The 17,959-nt window shown below is 42.8% G+C and overlaps 1 protein-coding gene across 3 annotated transcripts in view; it reads right to left on the bottom strand.

Annotated features, from left to right (window-relative positions):
* Positions 1-261: 261 nt before the first annotated feature.
* Positions 262-17,959, bottom strand: part of SDR16C5 (short chain dehydrogenase/reductase family 16C member 5) — a 35,768-nt gene continuing 18,070 nt past the window's right edge. For all 3 annotated transcript variants that reach the window (XM_081874686.1, XM_081874685.1, XM_081874687.1), the window contains exons 2-7: positions 15,340-15,688; positions 12,541-12,672; positions 7,608-7,707; positions 5,997-6,141; positions 4,200-4,325; positions 262-753 (exon numbers count right to left, since the gene is read on the bottom strand). In XM_081874686.1, coding sequence (XP_081730812.1) covers positions 642-753; positions 4,200-4,325; positions 5,997-6,141; positions 7,608-7,707; positions 12,541-12,672; positions 15,340-15,660 — 936 coding nt within the window. In that variant the 5' untranslated portion in view covers positions 15,661-15,688 and the 3' untranslated portion in view covers positions 262-641. The remainder of the gene's footprint in view (positions 754-4,199; positions 4,326-5,996; positions 6,142-7,607; positions 7,708-12,540; positions 12,673-15,339; positions 15,689-17,959) is intronic.

Genomic DNA, 17,959 nt, shown 5'->3' with positions numbered 1-17,959 from the left:
TGCTAAATGGTCTCTGCCTGTATGTAATGGGCAGAGAGGAGAGTTGGTTCACAGAAGGCTCAAGATAAAGTTCTTCTTCATCACGAAGCTCACTAAGTGGCTCCTGCCAATTGAACCTCACAAAGCTGGAAGACAAAATTCGATACACAAATGGGTACATCAATATTACACTATTCTGTTACCAAAATTACTGTTCTTCCCATTTCACCCATATTAAAAGTGCTAGGCCAGACACACAAAAATACACAGGATAAATACGAGTTCAGGAGTTGGAGAAATCATTTATTAAGAAAAACAGTTTTTAAAATTATTGCTGCTGTTTAATTTGTACATGAAAAAGTAAAGCTCAAAAAGCCTTAGTATATACAAATTTGTTCCAAGATTTAATATTTTATTGCAATAAAAACCACTTAATTCACAAGCTACATACAACGACATAGCAGCAGTTCTAAAAAGAGTTGTAATTAAAAATCATTCATATTCCACCATCAGTGAAATTTAGTTCAAAAATAATTTTATTTCTTACTAACAAGTCATGCTATCTTTGATGTTTCAGGCACACACATTAAGTATTGGCATTATAGGAGTTCCACATGTCTGACACTCAGGAGGTAAGTCAAAGTTGGAATTTTTGTTGCTGTTTACTGAGATTTATTGTCTTCAATCTTATCTGCACGACCTGTGAATGTCTCCATAAAATGGAAATACCCCATATAGTCTCCGAGAAGTATACCAAGTTTTGTAGGTATTAAACTGGGGAAAAAGAAAGAACGAACACAGGCATGATGAGTGTCAAACTTTGAGATTCTCTTCTGCTTTGGCACCATTGTTTTATTTCCTTTCCCACCTTTCCACTTGCACATAATGCTCAAGGTGTCCAACAAAAAGTTCATTAAAGCAAACTAAAAACACACAGACATGCCACAGAACTGGAAAATCAAAAGGAAGGTGATTAAAAAGGCAAGCATCCATACATAACCTGGACAGGTTAATAATAACAACACAAAAACATCTGGAACCAGATGAGCCAAAATAAGTTGAGGGAGCAGAGGGCCTTCCTGTGGAAGAGCTCCACAACTAAGACATGCCCTCAGCCTTTCATGTGTGTACCAGCCTGTGCAGGGCCTGAAGAACTTTCTCAACAGAGCACAGGCAGGGTGGCATGGCAGTCTCTTAAGTATCCTGGACCCCTGTCATGTAGGGCTTAATAACCAGCACATCCGAATGCTCCTTGGAAACTTAACAGTAATCAGTGCAGGTGTTCAGGAAGGGCAACAATATGCTCTGAAAACCCTGGCTGCTGCATTCTCAACACTTTCTGGAGATGCTTCAAAGGCATCACTGTCATGTTAATCCAATCCTGATGTAACCAAGACACATGTTACTGGGGCTAAGTAAGATCGTCCCAGACTAAGGTGCAGAGAAATCACCAACCAGAGTGAGCCAAAGGCTTTCTTGGCTACAGCTGCCCTGGGCGTCCAGAAGCAGGAAAAAGAAAGAAAGCTGTACCTGTCACACATTTCTCTTCCACAACCACACCCTCCACAAACCATAAGAACTACCTAGCTCATGGGTAGGCAAACTAAGGCCCAGGGGCCAGATCCAGCCTAAACGCCTTCTAAATCCGGCCCATGGATGAGTGGAATGTGTCCTTTTATTTAAAATGCATCTCTGGGTTATTTGTAGGGCATAGGAATTCATTCATTTTTTCCCTTCAAAATATAGTCTGGCCCCACAAGGTCTGAGGAACAGTGGACCAGCCCTCTGCTGAAAAATTTTGCTAACCCCTGACCTAACTTCTCCCTCTGCTGTTCATTTTATACAGCCCTTATTTATCATGTCTCCCTTTTTTTGCACCTCAGGACCAAAACACACGTGGCATAGAAGATTAGAGCTCCTGAAATAGTATATTTTACTCAAATGCCATGCATTTAGCTCATCACCTCCACACAACTCCCTTGATCTAGCTCCTGCCCATACATCGAAAGGTCCTGTTACACCTTGTGGGAAAAGTAATAATACAGACATCTATTTCTCTCTTCCAGGGATATAAAGCAGCTATTATGAGAAGCATAACTGTCAAAAATTAAGGACAAAAGCATATTTATTCTGTCTGCAGAGTGAGTTAATTATAAAAGGGCAAAGTAATTGTATCAGCATATTTATTCAACAGATAATTTCCTCTGCTTATGTATTTGTTTATTAATGAAATCCTGTTTTTTATGTCATAGCTCTGTTTCTAGGAGTCTTATCATTTTTATGTTGGTATTTTTGTGTACCACTCAGGCATTTTAAAATACTGAGTAGTTTAGAAATGCTTCTAAACAAATACATAAAAAGAGCTTCTCCTGCTCATTTCTAAAAGTTGTGTGATTTTGAAGAGACAGGAATCCTACAGGAAAGCAGGCATTCAGACATATGTAAAAATAATGCAATAATAATAATAATAATAATACTTTTCTATTCCTTACATTGATCTCATGTCAGTACCTGCATATTTTCTTCCCCTCCCACAAAAGGCACTTGAATCTTTTCCAGATAATAAATTCAGTGCAACATTTCACAATCCAGAGAGAGGTATTCACTTGCAGCAGGAAGCTGCCAGACCATGTGGTCTATCTAGCATGCTTCTCCCCATCCTGCTTTTCTAGAACTTAAGGTCCTCCCCAACTCAAGTTGCTTGCTTTCTCACAAGGGGGAAAAAGGATTCAGACACCTATGCATCATTCCACCCCCTTCAAGGTCACACAGCATTGTTAGGAAAGACAAGAGGATTTAGAGACTGATGTGGTGCTGTGGGTTAAACCACAGAGCCTAGGACTTGCCGATCAGAAGGTTGGCGGTTCGAATCCCCGTGATGGGGTGAACTCCCGTTGCTCGGTCCCTGCTCCTGCCCATCTAGCAGTTCAAAAGCACGTCAAAGTGCAAATAGATAAATAGGTACCACTCCGGCGGGGAGGTAAACGTTGTTTCCGTGCACTGATCTGGTTCGCCAGAAGCGGCTTAGTCATGCTGGCCACATGACCCGGAAGCTGTACGCCGGCTCCCTCGGCCAATAAAGCAAGATGAGCGCTGCAACCCCAGTCGGCCACAACTGGACCTAATGGTTCCCTTTACCTAGCAAAGCATGGGGAATGCGGGTTGCGTTAACTGTCCCTGCAGCTTTGCCCAAGCAAACTGACGTCTTCCACATCTACTGAGTAAAGTGTTTGGAGTCCTAATCATTTTTATATAGCTTGGTCCTGAAGTCACTCCTCCTGCCTTCTTTGGGGCCTGTGGACAAGGCCAGGGAAGGTAGTTTGTCACACCAAGATTTTAAGTGTATAAATTGCCAGACAAGTTTTTGCCTTAACACCTGCCTTTCTTTTAGATTTCTACTGACACTTGTTCAAAACTCCTGTTTTGAAACCAAATTCTTGTGAAAGTAAGTCATTTCCACCCATATCTGCCCCAAGTCACTTTGCTGTCCGAAGCAGCTGCATCATACTGTTACAAAACTGGGGGAGGGCGGGTTTTCCCCTAAACACTGAAATTAATAAGCATTAGGATTTTGGGTTATTTGTAATACAAGGGGAGAATATAAACTGTGAAAGGAATTCCTGGGTAGCCTGGCCAAACTAGGGCCCTTAATGTTAAGTTGTGGGTGAACATATCAGACGACACAACGATTCTTCAAACAGCTCTTGTTTATTCACAGGCCAGAACAGGACTGAACTGAAGTGTTCAGCCAGCCTGCTTATATAGAGCTCCACTAGAACGCAACAGTAACCATTTTCTGTAACTATCCAATCACTGAACGTCACTTTCGATCCCTTATTTGCATATGTGGACCTGAACTATCTACAGTATCCCCCTGCTGGCCCAGGGTGAGAACTTTAGTACATAACACCTAAGAAAGCCATTGTGGGTCGTTAACAAGGCAATAGAACTTATTGCCCCAGGTGTGACCAGAGATTGGAGATTTGGAACAATAGAGAAATGAATATACCAAAAACTCTCTGAAAGAATTGGGAGATCCTGGCACTCATTTGCCTCTAAACACAATGCTTAGATTTCCCCATATCACTGAGAAGACCCTTTTCAATCTGCTAATATTTTAAATATTTTTATGCCCTAACAGTTCTCTTGCCTGCTGCCAGGCTTCAGAGCAAGAAAGAAATGTACGAAAAATAGATGCAAAAGGAAAATGACATTCTTACCCTTTCAGTGCAACCAAAAGGGTTATGCTACGCGGGATGTAGACATACACCTGATTTCGCAGAATACCAGAGATAATTCTTTCAGCTGCATAGTCTGGCTCCATAACAGGCAGGAACCGTGGCCACCTGAAGAGATAAAGCAGGTAAGAGAACTTCTCAATGGTCAGGAGTTCCCCACAGTTATCACCTGTGCCAATGAGTTTCAGATATGAAGACTGCTGCCTACTACAGCACCATTCCGAACAGGGGGGAAATCATTTATTCTTTCTTCAATATGATTTCCCTTTATTACTTTCAAAGGGCATTTTTTTCAGGGCAAATATTTGAGAAGACCTGTCATCTGAAGACCTCTATCATTTGGAGTGAGGGTTGAGACTGTATACAGGTGGAGAAAAACCATATCCGCATAGAAGAGAGTGGGAGACTCGATGAATATAGCCCCTTCTTAATCACTCCCCAGTAGCCAAGTTGATCTGTCCTATCTGATGGTATTGTTTTGAAACATCGGGTCAGCCCACAAAAAAAACCACAACTTGGTCAGGAGGCCAGTCCTTCTGGGATCTGGGTTTGTACATGATGTTGGGGTACAGAGGCAGGACAGGGATCTTGTGGGTGCTCCCATCCACCCCACTGCCCAACCATCTTCAGGACCGAGCTGGTGGAGACAGTATGGTGTTAAAGAATCCCAGGACACGAGTCTTGGGTCTCTTCAATATCCATGCTGGGGTCCACTCAGGACTTCATGGCTGCCATGACCATCAGGTCAACACTTTGAACAGCTGACACACATTGCAGGTCATACCCTAGATCTGGTATTTGCTACAGAGGATACTGGGAAAGAACTAGTGATTGTGTGAGAGATTGGGGGGGGGGGAGAGATCGAGACCATCACGCTGCCGTCATGAACAGATCTTCTAGGCTGCACATTTTTAGATATAGAACTACAGGAGTGTAAAGTTGGAAGGGACCACAAGCGTCATCTAATTCAACCCCCTGCAATGAAGGATTTTTTTTGCCCACTGTGGGGCTCAAACTCATGACCCTGAGATTAAGAGTCTCATGCTCTATCAACAGAGCTATCCCTCTCGTTTAAATGTTTAAAAGTTGTTTAATAGTTTAAATGGTTTTAAATACAGTCCTACCTTGGTTTTTGAACAGTTTAGTTCTTGAACGTTTTGGCTCCCTAACGCTGCAAACCTATTCTGGTTTGCGAACTATTTTTGGAAGCCGAATGTCCGATGGGGCTACCGTGGCTTCCGATTGGCTGCAGAAGCTTCCTGCAGCTAATCAGAAGCCGCACTTTGGTTTCTGAATGTTTTGGAAGTTGAACAGACTTCCAGAATGGATTCCGTTCAACTTCCAAGGTACGACTGTAGTATACTTTTATACCACATATTGTTTATATTATTTTATTGTTTTGCTGTGTACTGCCCTGGAAGGTACGGTTGGATAGAAACTTAATAAATAAAACGCCATCCTCAACAGTTATCCATCAAATGCAGAGTGACACAATAGGCACAAATTCAAGAAGTGCCACTTCTCTCAGCGCATATATGCTACTATGGCGAACCTGCTGTTTAATTTATGTATATCATGCAGATTTGAGCATACAGGAACCCAGGAAGCAGCCTTATAATAGGAAAGATTATTTTTTTGGGCCCCTTGTTGTCTACTCTAAATGACAGCGGTTCTCCAAGGCCTTAGGTTATGTTTCAATCAATCTTCACCATTTCAGCATTTCTCTTATACAATTATTTTAACATTATATGGACACAAATATATAAACAGTTAACTCACTTGGTTTGACAGCCATCAAACATTCCCGTGTTTATGAAAAATGGACAGACAATTGTGGATTTAACACCAGTCTTTCCCAATGCCAACATCTCTATAGCTAGAGACTCAGCAAAGCCAACTACTGCAAATTTACTTGCACAGTAATCTGTGAAACGAGAGGAAAGATCTAGAAACATTGCAGCAGGACAATATCAGAGTAAAGCAAGGTATTAAAGACAGGATCTTTTGTGACATGGCCTACATGTAAAATAGTTGGCAATCCTGGTTTAATGGTTTCAACAGTCTCATGCAATTATAGGTGGTATTTAAAAACAACAACTGATTAGAGAGTAATGTCGAATGAACTCAGAACAACTCTATGAGGATGGTTACATCAACAGAGATTGACTAGCCCAGTGACACATGATCAGCTTCATGGCTAAGTAAGGTTATGAATTCAGGGCTCCCTGGTTTAAGTCTGATTTTCTACAGAACTTTCTACAGAACTAGGACGAACACAGAGATTACTGGGAATGAATTTGAAAATTATGAACACATTGAAAGCCACCTGTGCCATTGATTGGCTCATCGCTTGCATGTACAGTGGACGCTCGGGTTGCATTGCATGTACAGTGGACGCTCGGGATGCATGTTCGCAACCCGCGGCATTCGCAACCTGCAGCTGCGTGTCTGTGCACATGTGGGTTGCGACTTGGCACTTCTGCGCATGCGCAAAGCACGATTCGGTGCTTCTGCGCATGTGCGACCGCCGAAACCCGGAAGTAACCTGTTCCGCTACTTCCAGGTTTCGGCAGTCTGTAACCTGAAAAAATGCAACCTGAAGCATCTGTAACCTGAGGTATGACTGTACACCATTTTCTCTATGCAAGATCCTTTCCCGCACAAGCATCTCTGGCCCAATGCACAAGCAACAACACAGGTGCTGGCAATGATTATTTGTAATGTTCTAACATTTCTCCACAATCATCATTCAGAAGCTTCTAGCTTTCTTCAGACTGCAAGCACATTCCTCAGTTTACTGCAGCCTTGTCAGCGCACGCATTTAGGGGATAGGGGAACCTGTGGTCTGACAGATGTTGCTGGACTGCAGCTCCTCATCATTCTTGACCATTAGCTATGCTGGGTGGAGCAGATGGGAGTTAACATCAGGGGAGCAACATGTTCCCCATCCTCTGAGTTACACTCTTCCTTGTCCTTTTTTGGTAAAGTATTTCCTTTGTTGGTTCCCACCTCCCAGTTAACTTCTATTCCTGCCAAAGCTACCCATCGTAGCTTAACGCTAACATACGACAATTAATCTGAAGACTGTGTTCAGAGGCCTACCTGCACCTATAACCTGGCATGCTAGCCTTAGCAGGAATGTTTAATGAAACTGCTTCTGCTACCAACTTCTCTGCACCTACAATCTAATCTATCATTACTGGTGTCATCTACAAGAGCAGCTCATTCTTGGCTATCCCCAATTGCTTCCATATAGCTGTGTGAGACTTCTATTTCTACATCAGAGAAGCCCCTGTTTATCCACCTGCTGGACCACACGTCTAAAAGAGATGAAAGGATCTGTGGTTTGTGTATTTTGTTTGTTCATCGGTGCATCTGATGTGTACTAACCTGCCAGTCCTGTAACGCCAACTAAGCCAGCTGCACTTGAAATAGTTACCACATGTCCATGATTAGAAGCTACCATGGCTGGAACAAATGCTTTGGTGGTCTAGAGAACAAGCAAACAAAGATAACCAGTCATACGATAACAAATAAATATACAAGGATGCATGTGCTAGCGTAGTAAACAAACTCCCTCTAACAATTTCACCCCAGCCACGACCTTCCTGGGCGATCTTGGGCACAGGACTTCTGCTGTTGCTACTTTAGCATCAGTTAGTACTACGTGTTATTTACTTGAGGCATCTACAATCAGCTTTTCACTCAAGAGTCCCAGGGTGATAACATTAACAACAAATTACAAACGAAACAGGTAGCAAAAGCAATAAATTATCCATGCAATGAGTTTTTATCAGCCATCTTATTGAAAATTATCGAGAGGCATGTTGCATGCCGGAGGAGAGGCTATTCCTGTAGGCCGTACAGGGTCAATGTTTATAGAAATAGCATTTATGTGGCAAAAGGCAAGATGTTCTACTCTTTTCATCATCATCCTCATCATCATCATAGTGGTTTACATTTCATAGTACAGTCACACCTCGGGTTACAGACGCTTCAGGTTGCGCGTTTTTGGGTTGCGCATTGCACCGTACAGTAAACTTATGCTACTTTCCTATATCCACAGCTTCGCAAGGGTAGGGAATAATAATAAAAAAAGGAGGACGTGGGAAACTTGCCATTCCCCACTATCCATTTATTTATTTCCCCCACCCAGTGGATTTTCCTTGCTTACTGGGCTTTCAGAAGGTAGCACAAGGGCTCTGGCAGTGTGACACCTCATCCTCAAAGCTGGGTAAGTGAGGCACCAGTGTACGGAGAATGAGGCGTGAGGGCTCCAGGATGCTGCCAAAGTCCTCACATCTCCTACAACAATATCAGGCCTCCATCTTGTGGGGTGGTGGCGGTGGTTCCAGAGATTGCTGATTATGTGGTTTTGGCTTTGCACCCCTGGAACATAACCCTTACTTAACCTTGGCAGGCCCACTATCTTATTTCAACACTGTAACTCATCTTCTAATGCTCAACAGAAGACTAGCATAGAATTGGAAGCTTACCTTCCTTATCGCCAACCCTGTAGACATTTGAACAACATGCCATACATTTTGTAATCCAATCTTTAAAATGTGGAGTTTTAGTAGTTCATTAGTTTTTGGCAGTGACAGTCTTTGCTGCTGTTCAGTTTCATTACCTTTATTAGATTAACTATTTCTCTTTTTTTCTAATCTAAGAAGCTAAATACTGCAAGTTTATTTGTTATTTCATGCTCAGAAATACCACCTAGTTTAGTCTATGGATTTTACACTGCAATAAATTTTTCTTCTTCAAAAGTTTCACATCTAAACTACAGACTTACCATTTAACCAAACCAAAAAAAGTTGCTAGTAGTACTAGATGCCTGATTTTTTTTTTTTTTTTTTTTACAAACAGACTGTTCTGCTGAAAAACTTACCACAGTTTAGCCCCATTTCTAATTATAGCAAGTGGATAAATAAATACAGATTTTATACAGAACTCTTTTAATTTCTACTATTACTTGCAAACACAAAACACTTTTCAGACAACATCATGTTGAAGTGCATCACTCCTCTACATGCATCTTAGATCCATTTTCCATTGCTCACCAATTCTACTGGGCCTTTTAAGCACTTGTTTGCACCACTGAAATCAGAACTTCTTCCAGTTTCTAGTAAAAAATCAATAGCATCATACCCCCAGAACAAATTCCAGCTTCTGATTTCTTCTGTAGTTAAGACAGAAGCAAAGTGTGAAAATGGGGAGACATTCCAAGCATGGTGTACATGGTTTGAAAACTGATGTTAAAAGTTACAGTAAAAATACAACACCAAAACAACATTCTCTAAATTGCTGTGCTAGAGGGAGCCAGTGCAAGGATTTCTGCTAGCAACCTAGGCCTTCTCCTCCCCCTGTGTGTACCCCACATCCCTTCCCATATCTGCTCCAGAGGGTTGGGAGAACCCTCAGAACAGCACACAGAGAGAGGGCATTATACTGTTGAGCAAGCAGAAATGGAACAATCTCTTTAGTGCTATGCTGAATATAGCCCTCTGTCCTGAAAAACAAATGCCTCACGGTGCAGGGAATGCAAGTTCCACCATACTTTTGAATGTGTGTCTGTCTTCACCCTGACATTAAAAAGTCACCCTGTCTGATCAGGCTTGAGGTCTACAGGTGCTCCCAGGTCTCAATGATATGCAACAGCCCCATTGGTTATACCTTTATTCAGTATTTCAAAATAAATGTTTAAAAGGGTGGGGTGAGGGTGGGGAATGCTGTACAGTGGCGTAGCGTGGGTTGCCAGCACCCGGGGCAAGGCAAGTAATTTGCGCCCCCTAACCTGTGGATTTGCGCCCCCTAACCCTAACCCTACCCCTAACCCCCAGATGTTACGCCCGGTGCGGCCGGCACCCCCCACGCTACGCCACGGATGCTGTATTCAAATTATAACACTTCTGAACGTCCAACTAATTATACAAACTAGGACTGCAATACTGTGCACACACTTGCATGGGACAAAGTTCCATTGAACGCCTATCAGTGCGAACAATCAGGCTTAGTGTGAACAATCACACCCTGCAGCACACCCTAAGCATGTTCATGCTCTCCTGCCAGTAATTTAAATGTTACATGTCTGATGGAAAGCTAGATGACCTTACACTCAGTTTCAAAATGCTTGTTCATTCTGCAAGAGGTTTTACACAGTGCTAGAAATCCTAACAAGGAGAAAAAGAGATTTAATACAACCTGGCTCTGATTCAAGTCTTAAATTGACTCACTCTGTTTTAGCTTGCATCTCACAGGCAACAGTTTGAAATCCAAGGATTAAAAATGCTTGGTTAAGTATGACCTGTGACTCTCAGATCAAAAAAACGAAATCAAATGTTGCCTGCACAAGCCTGAACACCCGGCTCTCCTTTTGGTTTTAGTTATATAAAGGGGAGACACACACACACACACACACACACACACACACACACACACACACACAGCATGCTTAACGCTGTCACTTTTGAGGGAAAAGGCACACTAAGAAAGAGTAAACAGCAAATCACTGTTTCCTTTTCCCAGAAGAGTTGGAGAAGGAGGGGTGTCCGCAGAAACACCCTACCTCCTCATCAGCCCCATCTCCACTGAGCTCTGCCACTTCCAGGGAGGGAGCCATGCAAAGAAGAAGGGGGGCATGGTGCTGCCCAGAGAAAAATAACAAGAAGCTGCCTTCACCTGCTCTCTAATCCTTCCTCTTTCAGTGTCAAGGCATAGGGAGTCAGCGCTGGAAAGATCAGGCACACCCTCCTCTTACTTGCTCACCTGAGCATAGCAGACAGGGCCCCATTCCACTGCCCAGTAAGGGGCCATGTGGGAAGATGGGGGAGGATACTCCTTGCTTCTCTCTCAACTGCAAAGAATAGGGAAGTGAATAATCGCCACGGCCTCTGGTCAATCTCTCTTGCTTTCTTTCTCTGAAAGGCTCCACCCGTCCCCTTTCCCCTTCTTGGGCCAGTATAGTGATAAGCCCACTGGGACCACCCAGAGGGTGAGAGCAAGTAAAAGGCAGCCTTGGCTGCTCTTCTAAGGAATTTCTACTTGTCCACTTGGCTACTTTTCCTTCAAAGTTCTTTCAAATTACACAGGGCAGCATTAAGCATGCTTTTATAGAAGGTGCACTTTGATCCTGAGTCCCTGCTTGGTAAAGATTTGCACACTCCCAAGTGTGCTTGGCTACCTGCATCTCCAGACCTTTAGACTCTGTGCCAATAATTAAAAGCCTATGCAAGCAAGCCTTATCAGTTCATCCACTTGTCTGAGGAAGAAGTGGATGCTTGCCAGGGCAAAGAGGGGCTGTTGCTATGGCATCCTTCTCAAGTGCTTCTGTGGATAATTGCAGTTTATACTGACACCTGATCATGTTTTATTTCCCTTCCACCTAGTTCTTCATTGTCGTGAACAACTGTTTCATGTGTAAGCCTGACCACCTTACTGCTCATCCCCTAGATTATTAAGCAATAAGCTAAATAGTACTGGTCTGCTCTATATCTTGAGGTGCCCTCACTGCTTAGCTCCTTCCACTGAGAAAAAGAAACTGTCCATTTATTCCTATTCTCAGCTACCTGTTCTTTAAACTCAGTTTCCAATCCAAAATGATTATATCTATGGTGCTGAGGGACCAGGAGAGCATGACGAGTGCTAGACAAGAACAATAGAATATTTAACTGACATAACTGGGCTTTCTATTAAAACTGTGACTAAATTTACTCCGGAGCCTTGGTCAAGGGACTTAGTCATTTGGGGTTTTTTTGAAGTCTAAATCAACTATACTTAAAAAAAAAAAAAAAAGTGAGGCAGCACTTCCCTTTGCCAAGGCCATGTTTACCCTCATGTAAGATGTGTTTAAACATTACCAACTTTAATCATATTGACTACCAGTTACTTGGGACAGAAGTTAGGCTGTCAGATGTGCACTTTCCCAAATCCCCTGAATCCCATCGATGTGGCTACTCTCCAATCCTTTGTAAGGAGATGGGATTTAATCAGGGTGCTTTTCCTCCCTCTGAACTCACAGATTTCATTTACAGAGAAAATGACTTCTAGTCCAGGTGATTTGTTAAACTAGATGGCCTACTGCTCATGTCAAGCTTGCAGGCATCTGGTTGGCCATTGAGAAAAGGATGCTGGACTAGAGGGGCCCTTGGCCTGATCTAGCAGGCCTGTATTACGTAGGAGAGCGCTCAGTTTACATTCTGATAAACCTGGATGGAGCATCTATTAACACAGCTGCAAGCCTGCATTTTACTAATCAAAGCCCAATCCAAGTGCAAATATACTTTCATAGTTAAATCAAATTTTAAATCACAAATGCTATTACCCAGAAGTGTGCCATTGTGTTCACTTCCATAGACTTCTGTATCATTGCGTCTGGAGAGTCCAAGAATTTCTTTCCCGTCACAATGCCAGCATTGTTAATCAGGATGCTAACATCACCGACTTCTTTTTTCACCTAGGACAACAACATCTTATCAGAGGATGTTTCAAACTATGACAAATTTTAATAGTTAAAAAGAGAGAACCAATGTCTGTAAATGACTCTGCATATAAAGGGATTTGCATGATTCTTCATATTGTCAAGATGTTGTTCTCTTGGTTTAACAGTTTTTAACAGCCTCAGTGTTCTCGGGCTGGTTTTTCTAAACCATTTTTGCCAGTTAACATATTGTTTTAAAAAAGAAGAAGCCAGAAACAAATGCTTCTTACAATTAAAAACTCCTACCCCTTCAGAATTAGAAGCACTATAGCTCCTTTATGTTAAGGTATAAAACTGTCTTACCATTTTTCAAGTAAATATTTTGCAAAATAAAGCTAGATTTTGGGTCACTGTAAGAACTGGTATTGGGCAGTGGTTTGAACTAGAGCTGGATGTTGAAACCCCACCCCCTTCCTCTTTCCCCTAGCAGGGCATCCTCTGACTTCACAGATCCCAAGAAAGAGAAAGCAGAGGATTGAGAGAGGAAAGAAGGGTCCACATGGGAGGGCTTTGCATGCAGAAGTTCCCACACATTTATTTATTGAACAATGTCTAGACTGCCTTCCCGGGCACAATCCCTTTGTCTAGGCCATGTACAAGGTTCAACTCTAAACAGTCAACACAATTTTTATCTCCCCTTTAAATACTGGCAAATGGAACAGGGCCCCACATAGTTTGTGCCTATGTATATAGAACTGCACTGTAAAATTGCCTATCCTTGATGCTTCCACTGAGAGGTTCAGGTAGCTCATGAAGCAACATACCGTACTTTTCTCTCTATAACACGCAGATTTTTTCTCCTAAAAAGTAAGGGGAAATGTCGGTGCGTGTTATTGAGCGAATGTGTGGTCCCTGGAGCCGACCCTCCCGAGCGCACGGGCAAAAATCAGGCAAAAATCAGGGAGGAGGGAGCTCCGTGAGACAGGAAGCTGTTGCTTTCCTGCATTCTGCCTCAGGGTCTTACTGCCCACCCTCTTCTGTTTCGGTTGCTGTTTGCTCAAACGGAACAAAGAGCAGGCAAATCCCCTCCCCCCCCAGGCAAGCAGAGGGGAAAGGAAAGGATCGCGTCAGTCCTTCCTTCTAATTCCTCTCCGTGCTTATGCAGGTGGGGGAGAGAGAGAGAGAGAGGGCTGGCTTGGGTGGCTGGGTGGGGGAAAACTTTTGCTTTCCTTTCCTCCCTCCCTTTAAACCCCTCTCCTGCATTCTTAGCCAGCTGCTTCTCTGCACACCCCACTCGTGCTCCTTGTCCCTTCTGTGTTTTTCCTTCCCTCCCCACTTGAAACGTGGTTACAAAGCATGGATCCACATGGATCCTCGGGATCTTTGCATTGGGTCACCCCAAATTCACCATCACATCACATTACATGTCCATGGCTACAGCCTGCACCAAAAAAAATCACGCACCCACTGTTGCCCGGGGCTGCAGTGCTGCAAAAACGTGGTTACAAAGCATGGATCCACATGGATCCTCGGGATCTTTGCATTGGGTCACCCCAAATTCACCATCACATCACATTACATGTCCATGGCTACAGCCTGCACCAAAAAAATCACGCACCCACTGTTGCCCGGGGCTGCAGTGCTGCAAAAACGTGGTTACAAAGCATGGATCCACATGGATCCTCAGGATTTTTGCATTGGGTCACCCCAAATTCACCATCAGATCACATGTCTGTGGCCACAGCATGAGGCACAAAAATGATACATCCACTGTTTCTTCAGAATTTTCCCCCCTTGTTTTCCTCCTCTAAAAACAATGAGCGTGTTATGGTCAGGTGCGTGTTATAGAGCGAAAAATACGGTACTTCTACTGGAGATTAAAAAGCTGCTCTCAGATTAAACACCAGGATACGAGACGTTCTGGCCCTGTGCATACTTATACAAACCAGAGAAATTGATGTGGGCAACTTCTCACTTTTGATTATTCATCAGGGTGTGTGAAATAAAAAACAATCCCATTAGCACTCTTGAAAAAGCAACAAGCCAATCTCTCCCACACATTCCTTGAAGAGCTCTCTCTCTCTTCACCTGTAAATGCCTGTTTATGTGTTTCTATGTAATCCCCAGATGGGGCAAGGACCTCCCAATGGAATGATGCTAATCAGTGTGGTTAAGAGTTCTAAATATGAAGCAGTCATGGAATTGGAAAAACAGTAATTCACCCTATGGATGTAGAATATCCACAACAAATGTAACAGAAGCCTTGAGTTGCCTGTGGTGAGAGAAGGTATCTAATAGCAGCAACTCCTATACCACACGGGTGATTATTACACCCAAGAGATCAAAGCATTGGTTGTATTATGATGTATTAAAAAAACCAACAACAGCCAAATGTAATTTTGAATGAAGGTACGTTTGTTCTGGTTTGCCTCATTACTGTTTACCTTCAGGGTCACTATTAAGCTGCTCCAACTCTTTCAAAGGACTGAAGAAGTGAATAGTTGGAGCAGCTATGAAGAATAAACCAAAGAGCTGGTAGTATCAGGTTGATATGGTGGCTTCAAACAAATGCAGCTAAGCACAGTGAAGCTGTGATTATGGTTGTATCTTGCAACACATAAACATGCTGCAAGAGCATATGTGAAACTGAGGACTAGATAAAACGTTATGCAAAATAAAACTCCACTTGCAAAACAAAGTTACCTGATCTGCTACTTGATAGACCTCCTGCCTTTTGCTACAGTCACATGTGTAGTTGTGCACTCTGGCAGCTCCATTTTTCCTTGCCAGTCTGGCTGTCTCTTTGTTGCCTTCTACACTGATATCCCAGAGTACCAATGTAGCTCCAAGACGAGCAAACTTCAGAGCCATCAGCCTTCCGATTCCGCTTCCAGCTCCCGTGATAAGCACTATTTCACCAGTCACATTCTTCTTCCGCACAGGGATGAATAATAAAATGAAACTCTCCAGTGTAAAATATACTGACAGTCCAATGACTCTGAGTGTTTCCAGGAAGAAGTTCATCTTGGACAATATATATATTTCAAACTAGCTGTTCAATGATTAAAAAGATGAGTTAGATTCGATTAAATAAATGTCAAGTTTTTGTGTGTGCTGCCTAGGAAAGCTGGAAAAGAAGTAAATTGAAACATTCATGATCATCAGGAATACAAATGTAGGAAAAGAGTGCATAAAGAAAACAGGGACCTAAGGAAAAGAGAGGAAATTGAGGAAATCAGCACACTGTGCAATGGGGTGGGCTAACACAGAACCACAGGAGCAGAAGTTGTTGTTGGCAGGAACAGCAGAAGGCAGGACATAAGTGAGAGTGTGATGGACAGCAATACTGCTTGAAGAGGTAGCAACGTCTGCAACCAATACTTTTCCCAGCACAGAAAAGTAGAGAAAAGCTGAAGCTGCTGTTTTCCTGACTGGCAGTTTTTAAAAGCTTGGGAAAAGAGAGGTGGTAGCCCTAGGTTCCAGGAACACAGAGGATTGTGGTCTGCTGTTCTTAATAAGAACTGCATTGCAAACTGCACAAACACAAGATCTAATAAACTAAGTGGCAGAAAGCCTGTGCCTTCAGTTTTTAACAGTAATTTTTTAGACCTTATGACTGAAGGGGACCACATAAGGATTTGAGCAACACAGATCAAAGAACCCAAAAAGGATTCAAGCATGGGCGTAGCCAAGGGGGCGCAGCTGCCCCCCTAGATCAAGTAAAACAATAGAAATACTTAACTAACTTACCAATCACTTCTGTTCTGCACCCCCCGAAACAAAAGCCCTGCCTTTCCCAACAAAAATCCTGGCTATGCCCATGGATCCAAGTGAAACTTCCCACCACAAAGCATCTCCAAAAGGTCAACAGAATTATGTCCATTAATATATCTTTTGATAACTGACCATGAACAGATTAGCAACTCAGCAGCTCTAGTTTTTGATCCAGTCTTCTTTCATTACAGTGGACTCTCGGGTTACGTACCTCTCTGGAGACGTAATCTTCGGGTTGCGAAAGCGGCAAACCTGGAAGTATTTTTCCAGGTTTTGCTGCTTTCTCATGGGCAGAAGTGCTCTGCATGCTGCATGCGTGTGCAGAAGCGGTGCCTCTGCTTACAGATTTTTCGGGGTGCACATGGACCCCCGGAACGAATGAAATCCATATCCAGAGGGTCTACTGTATATTCTTTCATTCTTTCACTTAATTTTATTTGGATTAGCTTGCGAGATATGGCCAGCCAGAGGCTCATGCATCTTGGCCTCAATTCAATGTGTGCTCATGTAGCCCTGAATACATCTACTAACCACAAATTAAAATGTCCTGGGTTTCAGCAGTAAGTGCTTCCAAGCTGCCTAAATGTTTACTGATATACTGCCTGCTGTCTCAATTATTACAAGAACCTTCTCACTTTTCCTCAGACTGCAAAACGGCTTTTCAAGTTCTGCTACTTTTAGAGACACAGTAGAGTGACAAAGACGTGGGTGTGTTTTACAGAAATCCATTTGAATCTTTGCAATCTACCACCATGTATAAATCATGGGTGTTTTCTACTCATGCTTTCTGGAGGGACCAACTTGGTTCAATCCAGTCAAATTATGCACTTTTGATCAACTCAAGAAACTTGAGCAAGTGCAATCGTACACACAGTTTTTTGGGTGTGAGGTCTTAGTAGACTGTTTTGGTCATTGTTGCTGTCTACAATATGCCAAAAGCTGAGAAAATGACACTACATGATATAGCTTCCAGCTACCCACAGCCTGCTTCCCTTTCAGGACATACATGCGTACCACCATCTGCGTAAGTAATCCCCCCCCCACATTAAAAGAAGAAATTGCTACACAACTGAAGTCAAAGGAACCAACAAAATATTTCACTTTAACTATCCCAGCCAAGAATCCTTGGTTTGTCAAATAAAGCCTACTTTTGTGCAAAGAACTCTTTGGGCTTAGCCAGGAATAGATAAGCTCTACCTCATAAAAAGCGATTTCCCAAGGGTTGAACAATCCCTTGCTAGAAGCATCTTAACATTAAGCTTGTGAAACATGGATCACTTATAAATGCCATCTCCAACTCCTCGAAAGATTCCATCAACGGGGTCTCCAAAAATGTTTACATATCACTTGGGAAGACAGGCGAACTAATACTAGTGTATTGGAAGAAGCAAAGATCACCAGTGTTGAAGCAATGATTCTTCAACATCAACTTCGTAGGACTGGTCATGTTGTGCGGATGCCTGATGACCGTCTTCCAAAGCAACTACTCTATTCCAAACTTAAAAATGGAAAGTAATGCTGGTGGTCAACAAAAGAGGTTTAAAGACTG

The sequence above is a fragment of the Podarcis erhardii genome (assembly GCF_964252035.2).
Source record: "Podarcis erhardii genome assembly, chromosome: 8".
NCBI classification, from domain to species: domain Eukaryota; kingdom Metazoa; phylum Chordata; class Lepidosauria; order Squamata; family Lacertidae; genus Podarcis; species Podarcis erhardii.
Note: the sequence above shows the minus strand (reverse complement) of the source record. Positions and strands in the feature narration are given on the sequence as shown.